Raw genomic sequence first — 25894 nt, 5'->3', positions numbered from 1 at the left:
TATCGGAATGCAGACTAAACCATTAACAGAGTTGGGGCTGGTTGCAAATCACTGCGTCACTTGCCAAGAACAGAAAAAGGAGACCTTCAAGAACAAATTGATGACTTTACAGAGGCAGAGTATGCATGGAAAGGTGCAGGGACAGATGCAAACAAACAAAGTCCAGACAAATCTTGAAAGGGTGGGCAGGCCCAGGTGTAGGGCCCTCCAATGGGGTCGCAAATTTAGACTTGGGAGGCAAACAGTTATTCGAGACAGCAGCCCAAGAAACAATTCTGGGGGCCACCAAATCAGAAGAGGGCCTGGGGTCCAATTGACCAGCAAAATCAGCATAGGTGGCCAAATCATCAAGGCGTCAGGGCACCTACGCTCAGCCCCTTGACTTGTAATTATTGTAGACAAGAAGGACAATTAAAAAATGAGTGCCCATATAGACCACAAAGATCAAACTATCAAGGGAATACTGGGTCAGTAAATGACCTAATTCTGCAACAGCCCATCAGGGAGCACCACCACCGTTTGCCCACCCTGGTGTAAATAATGTTACCCCATTGGGTTAGGATGTTATCTGACAAACAGAGGAGGGATATACTCAGGAAGCCCCTTTGATCCCAGTGCATCATGACGCTCCATATGTTCAGTGCCAAGTTGGAGGGAAGGCTGTAGCCTGCTTAGTAGACATCAAGGCCAAGAGAACCACACTTAAAATGGATCAGTGGTATGATAATGATTGTAGATTGGTAAGTTGGAGGTTCTTGCTTGCCTGCAACATGCCATAGAGGTGGATAGGGAACTCCTTAAATCCAAAAGAGCATTTTATAAAGATTTCATTACGTTAAAAAAGGCAGACTTTGTCAATATAAATGGAAGGATTTAATAGACGCCATGGTGAACAGATCAAATTAAATTTTGGAAGCTGGTTGCTGGCAAGAAGGTTAATGGCTGCAATAACCTCAAGTGTAGTATAGATGCCAGGGCCTGGCATGATCATTTCATGGCATTTAATGGTCTAAGTGAAGAGTATACCCTTAATTTTGTCTCTGTTACTTCCTTAGTGAGCAAGCGCTTGTGCATGGAGGGTGATTCATTTGAGCTTTCCCTTGCTGAAGTCACTGAAGCCATTTTCTCACAGAAGAGTGAATAAGCTCCGGGTCTTAACACAATCCCTATACATATTTTCAAAGATGAATTACTAATTTTGGCACCAATTTTGCAATGGCTTTTAATACTGTGATTCTTTGGCTTTTAATACTGTGATTCTTGATGGAATTATCGGCCAATCTCATTGCTGGATAGCTCAGGCAAAGTTTTTGTCAAAGGTATATTAAAACATCTCCAGCAATGGGTCGACGATAATCAAGTAATTAGCAGTCTGCAGGCTGGATTTCGGTCTGGGTAAGTACAGCGGACCAGGGTTTTAGACTATGGGCCTCATTTCACGGTAGCCGGTAACCATGGCGCTATTGCCGCCGGTATTTTACCGTGTCCGCCTTGGTGGATGGCGGAATTACCGCCCTACTCCAAGGTGAGCAGGAGCGGTAATTCCCCATTCACCAAGGCTCTTCCCCATTCCCATTTTTGCCCCCATAGGGCATAATGGGAATGGGGAAGGTGCTAATTACGGTACCGCAAATTGCGGTATCGTAATTAGCTCCAAGGTCCCTTTGCGGCACCCTACTTTAACGGCTGGTAAAATCAGCCGTTAAAGTCGGGTCCCGCAAAGGGAACTCGTAGTAAGGCCGTAGGGGTTTACAGGTACCGGTGCCCTTACCGGTACCGGTAAACCCCTACCGCCTAACGTGTAATGAGGCCCTATTTCTTTTATTGCAGAAGTATACCGGTTTAAAGAACGTTAAACTGTATGCTGTTTTTGCTGATATTAAGATCGCTTTTGATGGGGTTCCTCGGAAATTACTTTGTCAGGTCTTACTATTGAAAAATGGGCTTGAAACAGACAAATGTAAGGAGCGTGGCTTTGCATTGTACGTTGGGAAGACCAAGGTTCTGAGTTTTCAGCCAAGTAAAGCGAGAAGACGTGACCTGTACATTATTGTGGACGGGACTAGGTTGGAACAGGTGAAAACCAATGACTATTTGGGCATTAGGTTTTCTGAGACCAGTTTGTGGTGTGCCTAGATGGACAAGTCCCGTACCACTGTGGCCAATATATAGCGGAAGGGGGGTGTAAAAGGTTTTTTCTGTAAGTATGGGAAGGGTGCTGGTTTACCTGCCTAGAAATGTGTCAAAAACAGGCAAAAGCTGCATCCTTGTATGGTGCTGACATCTGGGGGTACTCGATTTATTGTTCAATAGAAACTGTTGAAAAGAAGTTCATAAAAAACATGGTCTCATTGCCACAGAGCACCCAAATGCTCTGCTTCGGATGGAAGTGGACTTGCACCTTATTGGGGATGATATTGCTCTGAGACCTGTTTTCTATTGGGTAAGGCTTTGGAGTTCACCAGACCTTGGGGTATATTGCAAAGCTTTGGAACATATTTTGCTGCCAGCAAGGGGTGCATTTTACCATGGATGATGCACATTAGAAAGACTTTAACCTCTCTTTATCTCGAGGGGTTGTGGTCGAATCCATCAACTATTTATCGTGTTACTGTCTTAACTGTTAAACAGTCTGCCTTGGTAAAATCGAGGAGGAGGATGGAAGAATCTTGACTAGCTAAGCGGTTAGGTGTACACTATTAGAATGGCAAAGTGGACTTTGGTTACGAAATCTATCTCGATTTTATTTCTCCCCATAGTGCGTACACTCCTATTGGAGTTTAGACTAGGCATTTTGAAGGTTGCCTCATTTACTAAATCTTGGAATGGGTCAAATAATGGTTTATATGATGTTGTTGAGGAAACCCGAGTACACGTTATGTTGCTCTTTGAGGAAACTAGGTGGATAAGGAAAGCATACTTTAAACCACTGTTTAACCTTAGGTGTATATGTGAGGTTTCAGCAGCGCTTAACTTTTGAAAATCCACTTATAGCTTGGATGACTTGTATTGGGTGGCAAAATATATTTATATGGTTGGATTTGCCAAGAGAAAAAAATAAAGGCTGTAGCCTCTCAGGGAAATTGAATTAGGTCATGGTATTAAAAGGAATGTTATCAATGGAACTGAGAATCAAGTGCCTGTGACAATTAAGGAATTGCTTATTTTGGGTGCTCCATTTGTCTGTTGAGCATTTCTTGAACACCTTAAGTATGTGTTTTTATTAACTTAAAAGGTGTTTTGAATTGTGTGTTTTATATTTATGCCCAAATTGCTATGTACCTAATCCAGCGGGAGTGCTAGCTATAGTCCAGGGAGAGAAGGAAAGGCAACAGGATATGGTTGCTGTGGAATCGAGAGGGGATTTAAAAGAACAAATTCTATACTGGACCCCTAATGGTCCACTCATGATAATGAGGTGGGGTATATTTATACAGATGAACCAGTGCGTTTTAGAACTGTTCCATTTAAGAAATTGCAGAAGATTTCTCAGTATCTTTTGAAAAATGAGGCAGAGGCAGGCATTGCACCGGTAATAGAGTTGCTTCTGAAAAAAGGAATTATAGTCCCCACTAGTAGTACATGTAATACCCCAATCTTCCCAGTGTAGAAGTCCACCAATAACGTTGTTCAGGGCTTTGAGACTGTTAATGCAGTAGTAATACCATCCTTTCCAGTGGTGCCGAATCCGGACACAATTCTTTCCTGCATTCCCCGCAGCCTACCCACTTTACTTTAGTGGACTTATGTTCAGCATTTTTCTCTTTTCCCACACATAAAAATAGCCAATATCTGTTCACATTTTCGAACAAAGGGATCCAAAATTCCTGGACCCATTTAGCGCAAGGGCATACAGAGTTTCCTAGAAGGAGAAAGAAGATTCAACCTAGGAATCCTTCCGTCCCCTGCACACTTTCAATTGTTTGGAGAAAATCCACTACTGACATTCAAACAAAACATATGGTGAAATGTCATTGACAGGCTTATACAGCCGCTTATACAGGCATCGTCAACTTACTTGAAGGACACTCCAGATTGCCTGAATGGCTTAAAAGACTACAGAGCATTTAGCGCAGACTGCATTTTATTCAGTCTTGATGTTTGTAGTCTATACACATTAATCCCTCATAGTGAGGGAATAGACTCAATGGAATGGCTGCTCCTAAATAGCTCAGGGTTGAAAGGCAATCCCCAATTTGTTTTGGAATTACTTAATCTGATCCTTTACAATAGCTACTTCAGATATCAAGGCAAATATTATCTGCAAACCTCGGGAACCTCGATGGGCTCATCGATGGCTCCAGTTTATGCCAATACTTTTATGTTTCAGTTTGAAAGCCAGCATGTGCTTGAACATCCAATTTGGTCCTCTTACATTCTTACATGGAAGATGTTTATTGATGATATTTTTTGTAATTGGTGTGGCACACAAAATGATCTCAATTTGTTCTTTGAATATCTCAATCACATTCATCCACGGATTAAGTTCACCATTGAGATTGGTATCCCTTTTTTACATTTTCTAGATGTCAATTTGAGAATTGCTGACAACAAAATTACCACATACCAACCGACGCTAACAATTTATTACATTATTCAAGTTTCCACCCTAGGGCAATGCTACAAAGCTTGCCCTACAGCTAGATTCTGCGGCTCAAAAGAATAATTTCTGATCCAGAAGCACTTGATAAGGAATGTACTAACCTCACTGACAAATTTCAGAACAGGGGCTATCTTTCAGAAGTCCTAGAAGTAGAAAAACATAGAGCCTCTGAGATAACACGTACTGACTTATTCCAACCTAAATCACAGGTGAAAGACACTCCCCTTTTGTTTACATCTAAATTTTCAAGACAAAGCTTTCAAATTTCAAAAAGCATTAAGAAACATTGGAATATCTTACATGACGACCAAACCCTTCTAAAACTATTCCCTACTCCACCTATGATGTGCTTTAGAAGAGGGAAAAATATCAGGGACAAACTGGTCAAGGCGGAAAAAATTCCCAAAGACAAACAGCTATTTCTGAGCACTAGAAAATGAGGCACCTTCCCTTGTTTGGGGTGCACTCACTGTAATAATGTGATTAAAGGTGATGTGGGAACTCACCCTAGAAATGGCAAATAAATTAAACTTAGAGACTACTCCACCTGCCTTTCATCGGGAGTAGTATATTTGTTGAAATGCCTCTGTGGCAAAATATACGTGGGACAGACCAAAAGACCAATAAAATTGAGATTGGGCCTCATTCCGAGTAGGGCGGTAAGGGATACCGGCACTGGTAAGGAGACCGGTGCCGGTAATCCCTTACCGCCCTACTACGAAGTCCCTTAGCAGGTCCCTCCTTTAACGCCTGATCTGACCAGGCGTTATGGACAGGACCCGTTGAGGGACTTCAGAGCTAATAACGGTACCGCAATTTGCGGTACCGTTATTAGCGCCTTCCCCATTCCCATTGAGCCCTACGGGGGCTCAAATGGGAATGGGGAATGGCTTTTTCAATGGGGACTTACCGGTCCCACAAAGGTCGGACTACACCGGTAAGTCCCCATTGAACCATACCGGTGTCGGTACTGTTATTGGAGGCAGTCATGGCGCAAATAGCGCCATGACTACCTCCAATCTCGGAATGAGGCTAAATGACTGAACATAAGTCAAATATAAGGTGTAACAACCAGCACTCACCAGTGGCTCGCCATTTCAATTCCCAAAAACATTCTATTGCACAACTGAAATTTCAGATACTTCAAATGGTAAATCGCCCCACAAGAGGAAGCGACTTTCAATCTCTTTTATTGCAAAGAGAAGCATACTGGATCAACACATTGAGCTCCTTACATCCATGGGGCCTTAATGAGGATTTGTCTCTAAACTGTTTCTTGTGATCTCCTAATTTCTGATGAGACGAATTTGCACCTGTTTGAAGAATTTGATATATTTTTCTGATATTTGTCCTTGCTATGTCTGTGTTATTGTAATGATGTACTTGTGGCAGGTGTGCCACTGACCATGTATGTCCATTTAAAATATGTAAATATTGAGGTCTGACACTAATGATGTTTTTAACAAAAGAAGGAATCGTTTTTTTGTTCTTTTTTTTTGTTAGTTTGTTATGTTATTTGGACTGTACAAAAGAAACAAATGCTAATGTTAAAAATGATACCAAAAATTCCTCATGCGAAGAATTCAAATAATGATGTATAGGTTTCATTCATGCCTATTTCGATTCATCTGTTGGACTAGTTAATCTCTATTTGTTGCTACAACTACGGTAAAGACCTTGAGTACTCTTTTATTTTACTTTGAGTGCTCTTCACCGTGATTGGCTGACCTCACCTGTATGTCCATTGCCATCCCTTTTCTTAAACCTAGGGGCTACGGGTCATCTATCCACCCTCTCCTTTAGTTTATCTATTTATTTATTATGGATCGTACATTAGGACTCTCTGCAGTTTTCTTCTCCTTTTATGAATATTTCTTTTGTAAGACAGTATCAGGTTCATACGTAGATATCACGGAGTGAGTATCACTCGGCATCCGATTATCTCTTCTTTTTACTTTTAGACCTGTCTGCATTATTTAATTCAAGATCAGACATGATCCCATCTTTTTCATTTTTTCATTAGTTATACGTTTATCACGTAGATAATAGGGAGCTACTGCCATCTGGAACGCACTCTAATCCGTCCCAGCTTGAGTCATCTTGTCTGCACCTTCAACATGGACGATTCTTGGTCTCCGTACACAGAGTCCTCTTTCTACTTCAAGCCACGTTCATTATTTAACTGCCTCCTAAAGATGGCGCGGCGTGTTTCCATGGTTGCGCCGGCTGACGCCTTCCATGGATGCAGACCTTGCTGACAGCAGCCCCCAGAGCTACAGGTACGCGTGGTTCTTTATCAGTACTAGGGACCCTCTAAAAACTATGTGTTTTTGAACCATCTTCTCGATTTAGTTTCTAGCCTAATAGATTTGAAGACACGCATTCTCACGCTTTACTGGCTACATTGTATTCCTCTCGAGAAGCACGGCACTCGCTGCCTTTGAGTCTGACAGGGACATTTAACATGTGAGTCGATACCTCCTTTATAATGTACTTCTGTAGATTTCTTTCTATGATATATATCAGATTGGGTGAGGATGCTTTGATTCACAACCTGTTTTTTTAATCACAGTTAACTCATAGATCGAGTGAACGGATCAGACCGTTATTGATTGTCTTGAGGCTGGAACTGTAGACACCGATTTTCATCTTTATACCGTCATCCGGCGGTTTTTCCATCAACAACAATTTCTGAACGTATGCTTTTTAGTAATACCACTTAGCGGATTCTCTGTTATTCATACATTTCTTTTATAGGTTGGTTTATTCTTTTTGTATTCGTTTTCCTTTGCAGGGCACATTCAGCTTTCCTTGAATTGAAGGGATGATCAATACTGGAACTTTTGGACTATCCTTTGATGTCTACCGCTTCCCCGTTATCTAATTTTCTAGCGTTTAATTTCATTGCGTTTTCGATCACGTTTTATTGATGGTAATTATTCTTCCTCTTACTCCCATATATACTTTGAACCCCTTTTCTTCACTTTTATTCATTTTTTTCACTTCTATTACTATTAGGCAAAGAGAGTTCAGGTGCTCTTCGGTCAAATCCACGGGGTGGGGACCACTCAAGGTGTTATGTAAACTAGGACAGACAGCATCTGTCAAATAGAATTAGAGTATGTTCATTCTATCAAATGCTTAAGTGTGATTATAAACAAGAATATTTAAAACTTGACCACTTGAAAAAGTTGTGCCTATTGGATGTTGACTTAACACAAGATGCTATGTATAATTGATTTCTTTAAATACCTTATTGTGAATCAATGTTTCCTTTTTTTCTGAAGAGTCAGTTTTTGACCATATGAAGAAGAGGAAAGCATCCTCGAAACGCGTCGCCGATCTAATCGGACTCCATGGCCCTCATTACAACCCAGGCGTTAAGGGGTTAACGGCGCCGTAAAAGGTGGCGGCGCCGCCGTTAAACCCTTAACGCCTCATTACTAGGTCCCTTTGCGGGTTGGAGACTTTAACGCCTGCTTTTTGCAGGCGTTAAAAACCAACCCGCAAAGGGACCTTGGTGCTAAGTACGGTGCCGCAATTTGTGGCACCGTACTTAGCGCCTTCCCCATTCCCATTGAGCCCTATGGGGCAAAAATGGGAATGGGGAAGGGCCGTGGCTGCCTGGGGAATTATCGCCACGCCAAGCTCGGAATGGGGCGGTAAGTCCCCATTCCGCCATGGCGGAGTCGTTAAGTTACCGGCATGGACCATGGTGCTATTAGCACCATGGTCCAACGCCAGGGTCGTAATGAGGGCCCATCTCTTCTTAACTTTTGATGTTCATCATTGATGCTATATTGTTTCTTCTATTGAAAACAATTTCTTTTAAATTTGGATTACAGTGTACATATAAAATATTCTTTGGTTCTCAATACCTTTTTTTGCCTACGTTTGTTATAAATGACATTTCACCATATGTTTTGATTGAATGTCAGTAGTGGATTTTCTCCAAGTGTGCAGGGGACAGGAGGATTCCTAGGTTGAATCTTCTTTCTCCTTCGGGGTTTTATGCCATGACCCCAGTTCCTCCCACCTAAAAACGTAAGATAACTTTTTGATTTTTTTTTACAACTTTAAAAAAATTAGGTGTGCACCTTTGTCCAATCCTTGTCATACAGAGTTTCCTACCCTCTTTTCACAGCAACTGAAGAAAGATATAGATGACATAAAGCTACCAGGAAATGCAGTTCGCATACAGTATCTGAACAACCTGATAATAGCCTCACCCTCTTATGTGGTGTGCAAGCAAGACACAAAAGTTTTGTTAACTGCACTAACCCAAAAAGGTCATAAGGCAACTAAACAAAAATTGCAATTGAGTGTGCAGGGCATCATTATTTGGGGCACAACATTAACGAGGGGTATTGGTCGATATCTCCCTCTTGAAAAGAAAGCTTGTAAGATTCCAAAACCGCAGACTGTTACACAGATGACAGCATTCCTAGGGGCAGTCGGTTATTAATGGCAATGGATATTGGGGTACGCAGAGATAGTAAAATCCCTCCAAATGTATACACGATTGAATAACATGCAGCATTTGTAATGGACCCGGGAGGCAGAGGAGGCTTTCACAGAGATAAAGAGACGTTTTGCTGAAGCTCCTGCCCTTAGTTTTCCAAACTTTAAAAAGGGTTTTGTGTTGTACTGTCATGAGAAAGCCTGATTTGTGCTGAGAGTGCTCACTCAGAAGCACAGAGTTAATTCTAGGACAATCGCATAATACAGTAAATAACTAGATCCTAGTTGGAGCAGGAATTCCACCATGCTTAGGATCAGTGGCAGCAGCCTCCCTGGCAGTAGAGCAAAGACAGAGCATTGTGTTGGGATATCCTTTGGAAGTTGCAGTACCGCACACAATTGTTTCTTTGTTACTGAAAACCAACACTCCGCACATGCCCATCTCATGAGTCAATAAATATGAAATACTTCTTTTGAATTATTCAAATATAACTTTCACTCCGATCCTGAACCCAGCTTCCATTCTCCCCACACCATTAGATGGTGTGCCCTATGACAGTACCCCTCATGAATGTGTAGCCATTGCTGACTGTCTAATGATGCACCCTAGTAGACATGACGGATGTGCCCCTGCCAGAACCTGACCTCAACTATTTTGTGGACGGTTCTGGTTATCGTGGTGGTGATGGCGGAGAGTGGAAAACTGCCCCAAGTAACATCAGCACAAGTGGCTGAACTGGTGGCCCTTACACAAGTCTGCCGGTTAGCTGCTGAACAGTGAGTTAACATGTATACCGATTTGATTGATGTTTTTGGTACAGTCAATGACTTTGGCCAACTCTGGAAGAGTAAGGCATATTAGCGTATACTGGAACCCCCTCTCCCCCATTAGGAATGGGCAATATTTTATGGCATTGTTGGATTCTATTATGCTACTGGAAAAGATAACTATTGGCAAATGTGCTGCTCACCATGCCTTAGATGGCCCAATAAATTGTGGTAACCATTTTGCAGATCGGACCACCAAACTGGCTGTCACATAAGATACTGCTGACATATATGTGGTGCTGGTCAAAGTTAGTCCACTACCATCTCCATATCGAATGTTAGAGAGGACTTGAGTGTAATGCAGGAGAGGGCCTGCTCTATTGAAAAAGATGATTGGGCACAAATGAGTTGCCAGTTACATGAAGACTCACTTTTGAGAGACAGCGAAGGCCGATGAGAGGCACCCAACGTATTAGGTTGCCATTTAATAAGATTGTACCATGGAGAAGCACATGTGGGATGGGATGAGATGGAATGATGATGATGATACTGAATCACTATTGGTTTGTGCCCGATTTCACTAAAATGGCTCAAGAATATTCTCAGTTCTGTATGCAGAACAATGTAGGCAAGACAGATCTATCTAGACAAGGGGCAAAAACCCCCTACCTATGACCCATTTCTAGGCCTCCAAACAGATTCCATGCAATTGCTGCAATGTAGCAATTGATAACATCTACTCTCTATTGTGCACAGGTTTTCTGGATGGGTGCAAGCTTACCCATGCAGAGGGGCAGACACAATCACGGCAGTCAAAATGTTGATAAGAGAGTTCATTCCTAGGTTTGGAGTGCATATTTGCATTAACAGTGACCAGGGCACACCTTTTGTGAATAATGTTGTGAACACTTTAATGTCTACTCTTAAAATACAATGCAATTTTAATTTCCCACACCTCCCCCAATCAGCGGGGGCAGTAGAGAGAAGGAATTGTGCCTTGAAAAATAAATTGTTGAAATGATCTCAGGAGACAGGGTTGAAGTGGCTGGAAGCCATCTCGTTGGTATTGTTCAGCATGAGGTGAATTCAAGTAAGAAATTGGGGCTTAGCTCTTGATGCGACTGCCTGTGTATGTGAAGGCCTTTGTTTCTTCTGTTGGTTTCATTCATGACCAGGTGAAGGCTGCCTTACCACACAAACCCCCTGACCCTGGTCATTCTCTACAGCCTGGAGACTTCATTCTAATAAAGGTCTGCCAGCGAAAGTGGGCCCTAGCACCTCAGTGGAAGGGACTATTTGCTGTCCTCTTGACCTTTAATTCAACTGTGATGGTGCAGGGACACCCAACATGGGTGCAGGACTCCCATTGCAAAATGACAGACTCCCTTGCAGGAAGAAGTACCAGGTAAGTTGTATTAACTTTTGCTAATGGGTTGCATTTTGACTTTTACTATACCTAGCGCTGTAGACTCATAAATAGGGGAAAGTAACTTTACTAACCTACTTACTACTGCTAATATACAAGGCTGCTGTAGTAAAGTATATAGTTCACTTCCAGGCAGGAAGCTGTGGTTGCAGAGGAGAATGGGAATGTGGAGTAGATTTGTCGTTGTGATTTATCCAACGGCCAGCTGAGTGCCCATAAGGAGCAGTGCATATCCTTGTGAGGCACTCCCAAATTGGATACCCGATGAAGACTATCTTGAAGCTTTCAATGCTAAGACACAAGCCCTGCCGATAACACCATTATCTAATGTTAGCGATAGTACTGGATTTGTAGAAGTGAAAAACATGACAGTGTCTGAATCATCTGTACGATACCCAGAGGCTTCGTACATTACAGATCTGATGCATTACTGTTACTCTGTCCTTTTCACTTGGAAAGAAAATCGAAGGATCTCCCGGCTGATTTACTGGTACTCGCACGTACCCGGTGCTACAGTGATGATGGCACGTAGACAGATTGGCGCTAATGTAAATAGGACTTCAGACATTGTGAACTTGCCACATGCTATGTATCAGGTAGTGGTAGTAGAGCTACTTGAAATTGAGGATTTAAGTGGGATATTAGGAAAGAGACCAGGGCAGGCAATAGATTTAGAATGTAATGTTATTTGTTAACAATACTTGCCTCTACAAATGAAACCAGAACAGAGAAAACAGAGAAAGTTTGCTCCAACTCTACACATGCATAGTCATTTTCCAGAAGGCCTACACAATAGAACATATACTATGATTCAACACCTGAGGTCACCAGAGATTCAGTTCTGTGAGATTATGCATGAGATGTACTCAATTAGTAACCGGTGAGGACAGGGCTTTAACCTCCCAACCAATTAGGATGGTCAGAAGAGGGGACTTTAACACATGGCAAAACGCCCACTCCATGCCTCCTCTGAGCTGGAGGCTGCCATTCCCCCGCTGGATACTAGGTGAGCGCTCCTCTACGTCCCCTCCACCCCACCTCCTTTTTCAACATTTCATCTGCCCCCATATGCCCAGCCCACTTACCTGGCGCTGCTTGGTTCCTCACCAGTGCCAGAAAGACTAGTGTTCCCGGCGTATCACGAATCCGGCAATGGCCACCATGGAAAGGGAGAAAGGACTACGTGTAGTCCCTTCTCCCCGATCCATGGCGGCCATCTTTTATTGTATTTTTTTTTAAGCGGCGGCACAGCGAAGATGTTGCTACTCAACTTTAAAAAAAACATGATTAGAACCCTGGTACAACGTATCGGGGTACTAATAGCAATATTGCCCTTGCAGGTGGGCATTATCAGGGTAGGTAATGCCCTGGGCTATCATTAAATCCCTCGCTCCACTCAGGCTTCTAACTGGCCCGAGGCATTACCTTACCCGGTAATGCCCCCGTGCTCAGGTAATATTGCTTAAGTATACGATCAGAAGTTGTGGTAAGGCACTGTACTACCTCGAAGCTAGATAGAACAGGATATCAATATAGACTGTTGCATGCAACTTTAGCCACAGTTATGTTCACTGTTCCACTATCTGCTTGCAAGATCACCACCTACTATCCTAATTGCTTGGGGGGAGCTGGAATTAGGCTGCAACGGCAGAAAGAGGAGCTGTTCGGAGGATGTCCAAAAAGGGAAGTAGTAGACAAGATATGGAATGGGGCAAATACTGCACTTGCAGCTTTGGGCATCGATAAAGAGACAAATTTGGACAGCCGCATGGAACTCCTGGACGAGGTCACAAGGCTTTTATTTGGGGCAGAGCTCTCAAGCAGTACAGCACATGTCGGTGCATACACATGTTATTAGCACATCGGTCAGTTAACCTAAAATGCAGTGCAGCAGTTTATGAACATTGTTGTGACAGCTGGAAAGAACTTGCATTGTGATATGCCACATGAAGAGGTGCAGGACTATCTAAATTCTCAACTAGTTTCCACTGAAGCTGACATGTGACAACAGCTGGCACAGACTGCTAGGAAACGATTCGGGAATACCGGAGTACCTGTGGCCATGGAGAAACTTCTGGAAGTACAGCGGGTGGTCCTGTGAAGCAAAAGACTGCACTTTCACCACACAAGGCCCCACACATGGTCTATAGGTCCCTGCCTGCCAGATTCTCGCTGGTCGAGGGGCACGATGCAACTAGGAGTGGATGACACACCAGGAAGTGTGGGAATTAAAGCCGCTCACAGTGCTGCCCCACATTTGATCTCTGCCTGAGGATAACCCCTGATTTGTGGATTGGGATTGGCTCGAATTGGAAATTAGTGCCTTGGCAGCCACCCCATTTGCAATGTTAGAATAAACTAGACAAAGGCCAGATCATTTTGATGAGACATAGTTAGTGGGGAGACAGTTGTGTTGAGGAAAGGATAAAATCATAGAATTCGTTTTCCTCTAGAAGTAGTGTACATTTTTCTGTGCACACTAAAGTGTTTTGTCCAGCCATAGGAAGAAAAGTCATAATGGTTCACTTAAGAGTTTGGCTCCTGTGCAATTGTACTGGTCAATCAAATTAAGGGAATCCGTTTTTACTGGATAAAAGGCTTCAGTGCTGTCCTCCGCAGGTGGAACTCACAAGAGTATGGGGGGAAAGGGGACTGAACATATGTGTAACTACAGCATAGAGTTCAGCAAAGCATTTCTGCAACTCCATCATCCAGAAGGACCACACTGGACTGTTACACACAGTTTTCTTCCTCAGCTATCAATCTCTTCTCAGCTGGCCAAAAAACGAAAATCTGTTCCCCGTCTAAGGGATTTTGTAAGATAAGGAAGAAGTCAGGTGTGTTCTCCTATGTATGTGTAGACTTACATGTTCCATTTCTGTCATTTACTTTTAGAACTTTGCAAATAAACCTGTCATTGAGAAGATCACCAACCATAGTCATCCTTCTGGGTATGTTTAAATAAAAACTTACTGGCACTTCTGAGCACATCAGGACTCAGCCTCTAATAGTTCAGGACTTTCCATGTTGATATAATCAAACAAATCAAACTGAGCTTACTTTCTGAGGCTACGCCTTAACATGTGATATTTTGAGGGGATCTCTCCCAGGTCCTCATGACCTGAGTCCCAGGTATACTACCTGCACACTCTCACCAAACTCTTAGAGGCCTTTGGCTTATATTTCACTCATACCTTAATGACACACAAATCTACTGATGCATCAAAAGGGCAAGTGAGGATTTCTATGTGACAGTAGGCTCGAGTCATCTACAGATATAGATGCGAACGTGCTGGTAAACTGAATGGAGCTAACATGATTTGTTCACTGCTGTAACAATGCCACATAATGAAATCTCCCACCATCTTCAGATATTCAGTCAAACCTCTGGGTAAATGCCAGGACCTTGCTCTTAGTTTGAGCATAGAAGATAGCACTGTGAAAAAAGAAATATTTTTCAACTAAGGGATCTCTGACGCATCCTCCATTAGCAACAGCAGATCAGCCAACAGGCAAATTTGTCAACACACAGCTTGGGAGTACAAACAGTAACCTAGCCAACATGAATACCAGTTTGATCACTTCAAAAAGGTTCAAATTGCCACTGAGAGCTTTGAATGGAATCTAAAGTGAAACAAGCCTCTCACCTTATTGATAGTGAGAATTCGAAATAACTTTTAGGTTCTGAGTTTAACCTAAAAATGATTCACCAAGAACAGCCTACCACACCTATTCAACAAAGGTTCTCCCTACGCACCACAGAAAAATGATATGCCAAGAAACCCCTCTTCATTCAAGATTGCAGATGTAGGAGTGACAGAGATAACTACTTTGCATTTAGGACCTCAAATATCAGAAGCAAATCTTAAAGGTACGGAAGAATAGAAAAAAGCCTCAAATTGATGCTAGAATAAACAATGTCATAGTACTGTCCAACTATGTACAAAAATAAGGATTGCTCCGATATGTAGGACGAAGTTTGGATGTCTTTTAATGAATTATATGGGTGACTTAAATGCAGTTGTATGATGGGTTCCACTAAATAGTTATGCATGATCGACTTGAGTGATGTTTTCTTTTTTTTCGTTTCGTTCTTCTTCTCTTTTTGTTATGTCCTTATTGTTTGACTTGTCTATAGGCTTGTCCTCTAGTTGTATTTGAATGTGAAGGTTATTCTTCTGTTATTTCACTTGTAATTTCAATGACAATATCGTTTTTTTTTTCTCTTTGCACTTAAGATAACATCTGTTCTAACATTTTGAGAACTACCCTATACATATACTGTTTTTCCAGATTCATTGGGCTTCATTATGAGTGTTACGGTCTGGAAACAAAGTGCCGGCAAGTTTACAGGCATCCTGGTTTCCGGACTGCCACACTCTGAGTCTGCCAGCCGGGGCCGGGCCAGGTAGGCAGACTCATCACGGAAGCACCAGCACCGTGGTGGTGCCAGTGCTTCTGTGAACCCATTCCCATGGAGTCCTATCAGACTCCATGGGAATGGTGGCAAACATTTTCCGGCACCTAGCTTCCCAGTCCGCTGAGATTTGTAATGTCCCGGTGGCACATGGAAACTAGGTGGCGGAAATGGTGTTACGAGGTCGGCGGCAACCCGCCAGTCGCACCGGCGGGTTACCGCCAACCTCATAATGACGCCCATTGTTTGGTATTTTGTAACTTTGGAACACTACAAATAAAGTTTAAAAAAATAAAAAACTGAATTGATATAATTGCTCACACAATCCCCCTATCCTTCAAGAAATTCCTATAGACCGTACTCTTTATATATCCCACCAGCAACAATTGGTCATGCCAGATTCCCTTGGTGAATGCCAATCTATAACTAAAGGGACTTTATTAACAAGCCACACGTTTCTTTTCATTTTATGTAAAGTGCCAAATTAGAATAAAGCTGTGTAAAAGTACAAGAGAAAGAAGGTGTACGTAAGCTCAAAGCAGCGGTACATGTAAAGGGAGGAGGAAACAAGGTAAGAGTGAGAAATGCGCAGTTGAACAATCATTCTAAAGCAAATCATACAAAACATTTCTTGTTAACCATGTACAGATCGAATAAAAGCAACAGAGAAAAAACTACAGAACCAAAAATCAACAAAACTGTAAAAAAGCCTGAAGAGTTTAAATAACAGCAGCCAGGGCCTCCAAGGTTGGGGATACCATTCCACGTTCAGGTAGCCAGGGGTGGGTACAGGGCCAAGCATGAGGAGATAACAAGGAAGGATGCAGAATAAGGGGCGAGCCCCTATGTGAGCTCAGTGAAAGCAGTTTTGAACAAGAGTTTTTTCATGCAATGTTTGAACATGAAATTGGTTGCTTAATTCTTAGTTTCGGGAGTTCATTCCAACTAATTGATATATTTATAGCAGAGCATCTTCCTCCGTGGCTCCGTTTCTTATATTTAAGGGGGGTAGGAGGTTATCAACTGCAGATCTAAGATTCTTTCTTAGATGCAATGGTTTGAGTGCTGTGAAAATGTATGTTGGTCTGTGGGGATATGATATATGATATGATATTTTATTTATATCGCGCTCGTACACAAGTGTTTCAGAACGCGACTAGGCAAGGGAGGGGAACAATGGAGAACACAGCACAACATAAAAACGATCTTACTAGGCCCAGTGACATTAAGAAGGCGCAAGTGCATGGGAAAGGGAAAAGGGAAAAGGGAAAAAGTGCATGGAAGGGGGAGAGTGGAAAGTGCAGAGGCGAGGAGCGCAGATAAATAAAATAAATACAAATAAATAGACAATGGAGACAAACTGTGGTAGTGCAGCCAGCAAGTGGCAAGTGCTGCGTTTAAGGCAGCAGACTGGGTAAGTCTGAATAAGTGCAGAAAAAGAAGACAAATGGGGGGGGGCTGTATGGGTACAGATACAGTCCCCAGTGCAAGGGGTGGCCAGGAGGCAGTGCAGGAAGGTGGCAGGGTGAGCAGGTACCTGGGACCAGGGGACAGAGGGTGGCCAGGTGCACAGTGCCAAGAGAGCAGATGAGCAGGGGAGAAGGGGAGCGAGGGCAGAAGCAAAGAGGAAGGTTTTGAGGTGCTTCCGGAACCGGAGATGGTTCTCCTCAAGTTTTAGAGTGGCAGGAAGGCTGTTCCATAGGGAGGCCCCAGCTGGAGATAGAGATCTACCTCCAGCTCGTTTCTTTGAAAAACGATTGACCTGGAGGGAGTTAGAGGTAGAGGAGCGAAGAGCTTGAGAGGGGAGGTATTTGCGCAGGTATAGCTGAAGCTATTTTGGACCCAGGCCCCAGAAAGCCTTGTGGACAATGCAGAGGGTTTTGAATTTAATCCTTGCATCCACTGGGAGCCAATGGAGAGATTTCAGAGCTGGAGAGATACGATCCCAGGGCTTGAGGCCAAAGAAAAAGTCTTGCAGTCCTGTTCTGGATAAGTTGTAGAGGGCGGAGAGTAGAGGCAGGTAGATTTAGAAAGAGGCTGTTACAAAAGTCCAACCGAGAGAGAACCAGAGCTTGGGAGACAGTGAGCTTCTGAGGGTAGGAGAGGAAAGGAAGAATACTTCTGAGGAGGTGCAGTAGGTAGTTTGACTTTTTAGAGACCTCAGAGATATGGGCCGAGAAGGAAAGTGTGGAGTCAAAGATGACCAAGGTTCTTAGCCCCGCAGGTAGGGGTCAGGCACACGATTTAAGGGGGTGCAGAATTTAATTGGTAAACACTGTGGATGGGGAAGATAAGCCTAGCGTGCTAGTGTCCTGTTCTTTGAGACCCAAAATCAATCTTGCTGCCCAATTCTGTGAGAGTCTCAGATAGTGTATTTGATGTTTATACCTATACAGCCACTCCTGCAGCATTCTTATTTTAACAGGACCAGGACTCTGGTCAAGTCAAACCTCTGGGCCATCTCCCGGTAGGGGATGAAATTGCAGAGCATGTGAATTTGAAAGTGGGCTGGGTAGACCACCTCATTGATCTGTGAAAGAAGGATGTGGATGCATCAAAAATTATACCTATGTTTTTCCCCATCTTTACAATCAGGGGAATAGGGAGTGAGCGCCTAGACATGCACAGACTTTGGGAATGTTTAGCCAGAAAATAGGATTTCCATTTTGCTTGGATTGTAACCGAGTGTATTGCCCATCATCCATTTGTGAACTACCAGAGGCAGTTGATCTATGTTCTTGAGTAGACCTTGTCCTAGTCAGGTTAAATGCCTGAATCCAAAACGATTGTCATGTTAGGGGTCTTGTGATTCAGTGTACTCCAAAAGATGATTGATGGTCATCTGTAGGATTTTAGCCATAAAAGGAATATTGGAGATAGAGTGGTATTTCTCCAAATTGTGACGGTCAGAAGGTATCTTTGTGGGTTATGGAGATTTGTTTAAATGATTGCAGGATTATACCAGAGATTATTGAGGCATTACATGATTACGGATGGTTGGGCTAAAGTGGTAATAGAATTCTGGACCAAGGTTTCTGCGTAGGGTCTGTTTGAGCTCCCAATGCCTCTGTGGTTTTAACTATTTTGGCAATATCATTTGGTGAGCATAGCTTGAACACAGAGGAAAGTGTATGTGGGATTTTGAGATTAGGATTGTTATTTATTTTTATTGGTGGGTGGACTCTTGATGGGTGACTGATTTTTTTTAAAAACGTTTGTCCACCAAAACATTGCCTAGGTTATCTGCAAGTTTTTAATGGAGTGGGGTAAGCACGTTTTACAACAGGCACTTAACGTTCCAAAACATTTGCCGACTGCAGCACTGCTACTAAGGGAAGAGGATACCCAGTTCTGGAAAAAATATTTATTTTTCCTTTCATTCATAGCATGATATCCCCTTGGTGGCATTTTGAAAGCTAGTCTGTTAACCTCGAATTAGGTACCCCGTCCATTTGTGTTCAAAGTTTACAGTGTTATTATGTATTGGGAAATTAAGGGTGGTCTTAAACCATTTATTGGCCCTTTTAAGGGAAGGTTTCATTTTTTTTCCTTTGTGATGGGGCGAGCATGTCAATGGTGTGGGTATTCCCTGTTTTAAAAGCTTCAACTAGTGTTTTAGGGTGTCCTTCTGAAAGGTTTGATACATTGCTAGAGATGAAGGAATACTAGAAGATGGTATGGGTCACTCTTTTTATAGGTCTGATAAGTTAAGAGTGGGAATCAATTGGTTAGGTAGGTTGAGGTTTGACTTTGTGTGCCCACGTACCTACAATAAGTGGGCGCTTTGAACAGGGAGGTGGTTGATAACAAATTGATGCTAAAAGTATTTACGATGTCTCGAGCATTGCTATCTCCGTATGCAGCGGTACTGACCCATTTGACAAAGTGTAGGCTTGTCATGGCGTGATGAATTGTTGGGCTCTTTTATCACTATCCGAATCAAGCCAGATGATAGTGTCAACTAAAATTACTAAAAATGGTGCTGGAGGAGTTTAGGGTACTATCGAATAGATTGGTACATTCTTATGAGAAATGTGTGTTTTGGCCTTGAGCTCAGAAAGTATTATGCAGGTGAAAGCTACATAAATAATATTTGAAACCTTTGCATATTACCGAGTGACACTAAGCAATGTGACATATTTGTGATCATGAGAGTTAAGCAAAGAGGTTTTGATTGTGAGAATCTTTGCAAAACAAATTCAATGAAGAAATTGGTCAGGGGCCTGTTGGTGGGCTTGATGACCAGGGAAGGGTTGTTATGCAGGCCTTGAAACACAAATGAGTTGTGGAGTGTGGCCAGAAACACTTGGGTTGGCAAACCAAAAAACTGATTTTAAGCGCCCAAACAAGACCCCAACATGCTAGACTCAGACCGTGAAAGACAAAGAGTCTGACACATACCTTGCTAGTAATGTGATCCTCACATCACTAAAAAATGTTATGCCTAACTCAATAGGAATGCAAGCCCCACATTATTAGGAATGTGACCCCAATTTTACTTGGAAAGTAACCCCACTCACTGCTGACACTGAAAACAACTGACCTGAAACACATTGAGGGTGTGACACTCAATTGACAGGGACTGTCTCCTCAAACAGACGGGTACAGTGGCTTTCATTTGGAGTGGGATTGCTATACTCAAGAATCTGGAAATAATAAGTACCCATGACAGCTTGGCCATTCCTCCCCTCCCAAGCCCCTTTACCCTTCAGATCCTCGAAAGAGCCTGGAGTTCATACAAAAGGCAGCTTTGCGCGGTACACATCATAATAACATGAATACGTGCTGGACATGTGAGGCCACTTGCTCCCTATCCCAATATAGTGGGTTTATGAGACCCACATGCTAGAACTGGAACCCTGGAGCTACAACACAGTGGGTTTCTATGGCCCAGATCAAACAAAACTGCCTAATGCCCTGTGCCCCCTCTGCCCTGAATAGTCGAGCCGATTTCGGGTTTAAGGCTTAAAGCCCCAGAATGTAGGCCGAGTATGTGACCTACCTGCTTTGACCGCTTTTTGTAAATATGTGTTTCAAGGTCGCCCTTGCCCCACCCTCCCCTCGGAAATGTCGGGTGCCATCTATTGGCCTTCTTACCTTCTTCTTGCGGTCTCGTGAGCGGTTCCTGCTCTTGCGCTTGGACTCCTCCTTCTCCTTCTGCTCCTGGAGTGCCTGGGCCTCAAAGTCTTTGATTTTCTTCAGCTGCTTGGCCGCTTGAGCCATGATGACTTATTGGGGCTGCGGGTATGAAAGCCCCAACCGCTGCTGTCCCTCTCACCACTGACGACCACTGGAACTGTCGCGTTTTCGCTGGGGCACCAGCCGTGCCCACTGACCCGTCCTACCCCCCTTCACTGCCAGCTCCCTTTACCTGGCGCAGGGCGGCCGTGCCTCCTGGCAGATAGCGGACGCCAGTGAGATTAAGGACGTGCCCGGACCCGATAGAAAGCGCTGACCATGGATGGGGAGGGAACTCCTGGTCGCGGGCACCGATGAATGCCAGCTCTCTTGAGTGGAGTGGTTCCTACGAGCGCGGCCCGCGAGGAGGACAGCGTGGCGCATCCTTCAGAGGCATCCTTCAGGGCCGCGTGGCTGCGCACGCGGACAGCCTCGTAGCCCGCCTCGCGCCGCGCTGCGGGGACGCCGACCGTTGCTGAAGGGAGGGCGCGCGGGCGGGCACGCGGCTGCTCGCGTTATTGATAGGCTCTCGCGGCACCTGGACGTTATCTGCGCTCCCGCTGTCCCGGGACGTCCACTGCCGCTCCAGTTACGCAGGTGGGGTTGGGGAGAGACCTATGGATGATACCGTCGCTCTCGGTGTAAGACCGCCTGGAGAGGATACTGTCTCTTCCTATGTGGAGGCGGAAGGGACTGGGGGGGTGTACTGATGGACGATACCAGTGCTGTCTGTGTGGGGGACGCCTGGCTGTCACCCCGCGGGCAAGCTTGCACTTTGCCGAGGCCCGTCGGTTTGAGGGATGCTATGAGCGGTGGAGCGACGGTTGGCTGGAAGACCCAGAAATGCGAGGACGTCTTGACGTTATTTGATACTTGATGTTGGTGAGCCGCGTGCGCGTATATCACTGCGCTGACACCTGGACGCTAACGGTTTTCCAGTTATGAGTGGGACCCCATTGGCCGTTATCTGCGCTCTTGGTATTTGGGTGACGGCTGAAGGGTGCCCATCCTCTCGCCGTCCCTTCACGCCTAGATGAGGGATATCACCGGCGATAGCCGCGGGCTTTAGTGGGCATTACTGGTGGCCTGTACACGCGTTGCCAGAGCTCTCACTGTCCACAGATGCCTTCACGGGGCCGGTGCTCCCCTAACATCGCGCTGTTCTCGTTGCTCTCCGACGCTTGCCCGGCACGGGTCCTTTGGCTCTGCTGGCCCGCCTCGCCAAGCGATTGGACGTGCCCGTGCTCTCGTTGTGCCGTGACTACAATGGATATAGCACGCTCTACTTCCCCCGGGGGACACTGACGGATGGCACTGTTGCCTTCCTTATGCTTTGACACCCCTTCACGACAAGTCCAGATCTCTTAATGGTGACTGGACGCCAGGGGGGTTACCGGTGCTTTCTCGGTTGTGGGGCCCTGGACGTTACGGCCACTGCTGCTCTCCCCCTCTCCGTCCACGCTCTCCCCACACCGTCCGCGCACTGCGCAGGAGCTCTCCCCCCCAGGAGTTTCACCCCTGCAATGCTGCTGATGCAGGCAGATTTTCCAATCTCGCCGTGTGCATCTCCTGCGCTGCCCCCTCCCTCGCCTCAGCTGCCGCCACTACTGCTAGCCCGCCCCCCCCCTTAGTTAAAATTCTGGATGCTTTAAAAGGGAACTATAGGGAATTGGTGAACACTGAGGGGGCTGGGAGAACAGATTTGCTTGGTCGATATATGACAGCGGCAGATATGCAGCATAGGCAGGCAGGTACTCAGTGGTTGGGATGAATGGATGGGGGAGGGGAGAGGAGAGCAGGGAGGAGAACCCGAAAGAAGGATAGGGACGGGACGACCGAGAAAAAGAGGGAAGAGGAGATGCTGTGGTCCGAGAGGAGGAAGACGAAAAAGAAATGATGAAATGCGCGAGGAGGGAAAACGAGAGGAGACGAGCAGGCGATGGTGAAAGGGATACGTAGTGCAGTGGAGCCCGAGGAGTCGAAGAGGAATATTTATATAAAAGGACTAGAGGAGGAAGAAGATGAATAGCAATAGCGAGACATGATAGAGAATAGCAGGCGAGTAAGATGGGGCGCTCGAGAGGGCATAAGGGGAATGGAGGGAGAGAAGAAACCGCAGTGCTGATCGCTAAATGAATGCTCGTCACATGAAGAAGTCGGCAGAGGGACAATATGTGTGTGGTACTCATTACTCGGGAACAGAAAAGAGAAGACACCACGATGAGGGGAAGCCAAGAACGCCAGAAGCAAGGAACCAAGCAGAAAAAGAAGCCAAGGAAAAGGGGAGAAAGTAATAGCGGACAGGGGACACGTCTGGATAAGCAGAACACGGAGGAACATGAGGAGAGAACCAGCCTTTGTGCCCGTGCAAAAGAAATAGACTGACTTCCCATTCACGAGAAGGGGCGAGGTGGCAGAGGCGGGAAGGCGAGTGCATTGCAAGGAAGTGGCCCGTGGAAGGTTCACAAGGCAGTACAACAGATGGATACTCTCCCATTCCCATTCACAAAAAGGAGGGGAGAGGGATGAGGATAAAAAGTAACGGGATAGTGGATAAAGTGGAGAGTGAAAAAGGGCGATGAAGATACTTTGCCGTCTTTATGTTCATGCTGAGATCTGGCATTTACTTATATGAAATAACCTTTTTCGCCAAACTGATGCTTCTGCTAGCGGCCACGTGTTACAAGTGCAATTGTAAAAATGGTATTAACAGGATACAGACAATTTGACAAAGGACAAGAGGCATGGCAGGAGAAACGAGAGATGACACGAGGGGAAAAGAATGGGGTAACGTGAGTATAGGAAAGGGGGGTGAATAGGTAAGACAGCACAACACCCCATCCAGTGTTTCACGACAACGGCTACTCATGCAGACTTCTAGACGTTCCCTTTAGCTCACCTAATGGTATTGCAGGCCAAACGCAAAAACTTACACATTAAACATTTTAAACACGTAAGATTCAAAGACGAGTATTGATGAAATACAAATGTAGCCAACTAAGTACTGCTCCACATCAGAATGAACATCAGGAGAGAAATATTACAAAAATAATCGCACTGTTCTTCAAAAAGTGAATTAGAATTCCCAGTATGAGAGGAATGTGTCCATACATGGCCCTACAGTGATGATGAAAACAGGCAAGAGGCACGTGGGGGTGGTTAGTTAATACCTTCAGTACACCCATGAGTGTGTTGCTTGGCTGGGAACAGGTACTTGAAACGACCAAGGCAGACGGACAGTCTGGGCTTGGCAATTGTACGTGCATACACGTTTGAGAGACTCCTGATGGAAAAGCCGTGTCTGAGGTCCAATCAGGACGTGCACCTGTCCGGCCCAGACAAAAGGAGCTCTTATGATATGATAGGTTATTTATAACGCGCTTAATACCCAGAGGTTTCTAAGCGCGGACCCGCAGATCGAACCTGTGGTGCTCTGTGTCATCTTGCTTTCAAGGCGAGCACCTTGCCCTTGAGCTATCCTCCCGAGAAGCTCTTGTAATGTGTAGGCTTTTTTCAGGATCCAATAAAGGCCATTATTTCTAGTGACGTGCAATTTGTTAACGACTGCTCTCTTTTTCAGGGGCTCATCATTGGTAATCGTGCACATGTGAGAGAGCAGAGTTTAAGTTTAAACATTCATTAATGGCAGCAACAAACGTAGAGACGCGTGCCCTTATGAACGTACCACCCCATGATTAAGCATGGGTGTAATTTTAGGAGGGGACGGGGGTGTTTGTCCCCCCCAACTTTCTTGGCACACCATTTTGTCCCCATTGATTTGGCTGGGGCACCTTTCTTCAGATGGCATGTCCCCCCAACATGTTCAGCAAAGTTACTCAACTGTGATTAAGCCAAAGGCTTAACTGCTTTGCTCAGTTTTTAGATGACTCAAACCTACCAATGATTAGCATATCACTGCAAAACTAAATAGCCTATTAATTGGGCTGTACGATTGGTCTAAAAGGCCAGAATAGGGCATACTAGATTATAAACAAAATAAGGAATAATAGACATTGGCCAAAACGTAATAATCCCTGGCATTGCTCTGGGCAACCCCCAGTCCATAATATTTCAGCCTGTCTTGCTATTACAGAAGACACAACATCATATGCAAATAAGGCTTGATCCCACCCCAAAAGTGACAGTCTAGCACGAACTAGTAGGTTACATCCCTCCTATATGACACCTCAAGCAATGGCAGTTCCTTTACTGCTTTGCTGGCTGCTGCCGTCCTGGAATGGCGCAGAAGGGCTAAGAAAGCAATGGCAGTGGTCAAAATGAATCCAAAACCTCCCATACGTCACATTTTTGGGTTACAATTGATATTCAGCCTCCTGGTGTCGGGAAGGGAATGGTCGATACAGCAATGGGTTAATGCATCTGTATAGCTCTCTGTTTAACCTGCACAGAACACATCCAGTTGCTGGATACATACTGATACAGGATTGCTTGATATGCTGGGACCTGCAGTCACTTCAGAGCATCTTCAAAAAGGTGCCCAGATTGTTACCCAGCACATGTAACTCGTCAGCCCGGCCCACTATGCTTCACTTTTGCCTCCGTTTTTTTCAGGACGGTTGGGAGCAGGGAGACACCGTACATGTGAGGGTTACAGAGGCCAGAGTGCCCAAAACAAATGCACATCTGTTAGTGGGCGTCCATGTACTTCTAGGGGAATTAGGTGGTGGGAGATCACTCATGGCCCCACTTGTGACCCACTTTTTTAATAACTTTTCTCCAGTTCGCCCTCCCACCCCAGATACACACTCTTCAAGCATAGCATAGGGAGCAGCACCAGCGATGGTCTGACAAGTTTAGGTCCTTCTGCACTTCCAGTAGAGCACTAGTAAATATGGCTTCAAAGCATGAGGCACTTTTACAGTCTTCCTTGAAGACACACCTCCACTAACCCTGAACTTCTTTTGCTGTCCTTACCGACTGGGCCTCGCAGCTACCACTCTCTGTTCCAAAATAAAGGTAAATGCAATACAACAATCAGTTTGCACCAATAACCAATTCGTTTGCACCACACATCACACAC

General features: G+C 44.6%; 1 protein-coding gene across 6 annotated transcripts in view; it reads right to left on the bottom strand.

The window, feature by feature from the left end:
* ANK1 (ankyrin 1) overlaps positions 1-22328 on the bottom strand; it is a 2823483-nt gene extending 2801155 nt beyond the window's left edge. For 5 of the 6 annotated variants that reach the window (XM_069617665.1, XM_069617670.1, XM_069617666.1 and 2 more), the window contains exon 1: positions 20773-22328. In XM_069617665.1, coding sequence (XP_069473766.1) covers positions 20773-20898 — 126 coding nt within the window. In that variant the 5' untranslated portion in view covers positions 20899-22328. The remainder of the gene's footprint in view (positions 1-20772) is intronic. The other variant, XM_069617669.1, reaches the window with a different exon arrangement.
* Positions 22329-25894: the final 3566 nt, after the last annotated feature.

This window comes from Ambystoma mexicanum, chromosome 10, assembly GCF_040938575.1.
Source record: "Ambystoma mexicanum isolate Mex_15411 chromosome 10, UKY_AmexF1_1, whole genome shotgun sequence".
Taxonomy (NCBI): domain Eukaryota; kingdom Metazoa; phylum Chordata; class Amphibia; order Caudata; family Ambystomatidae; genus Ambystoma; species Ambystoma mexicanum.
This window is presented reverse-complemented; position numbering and strand designations above follow the sequence as displayed.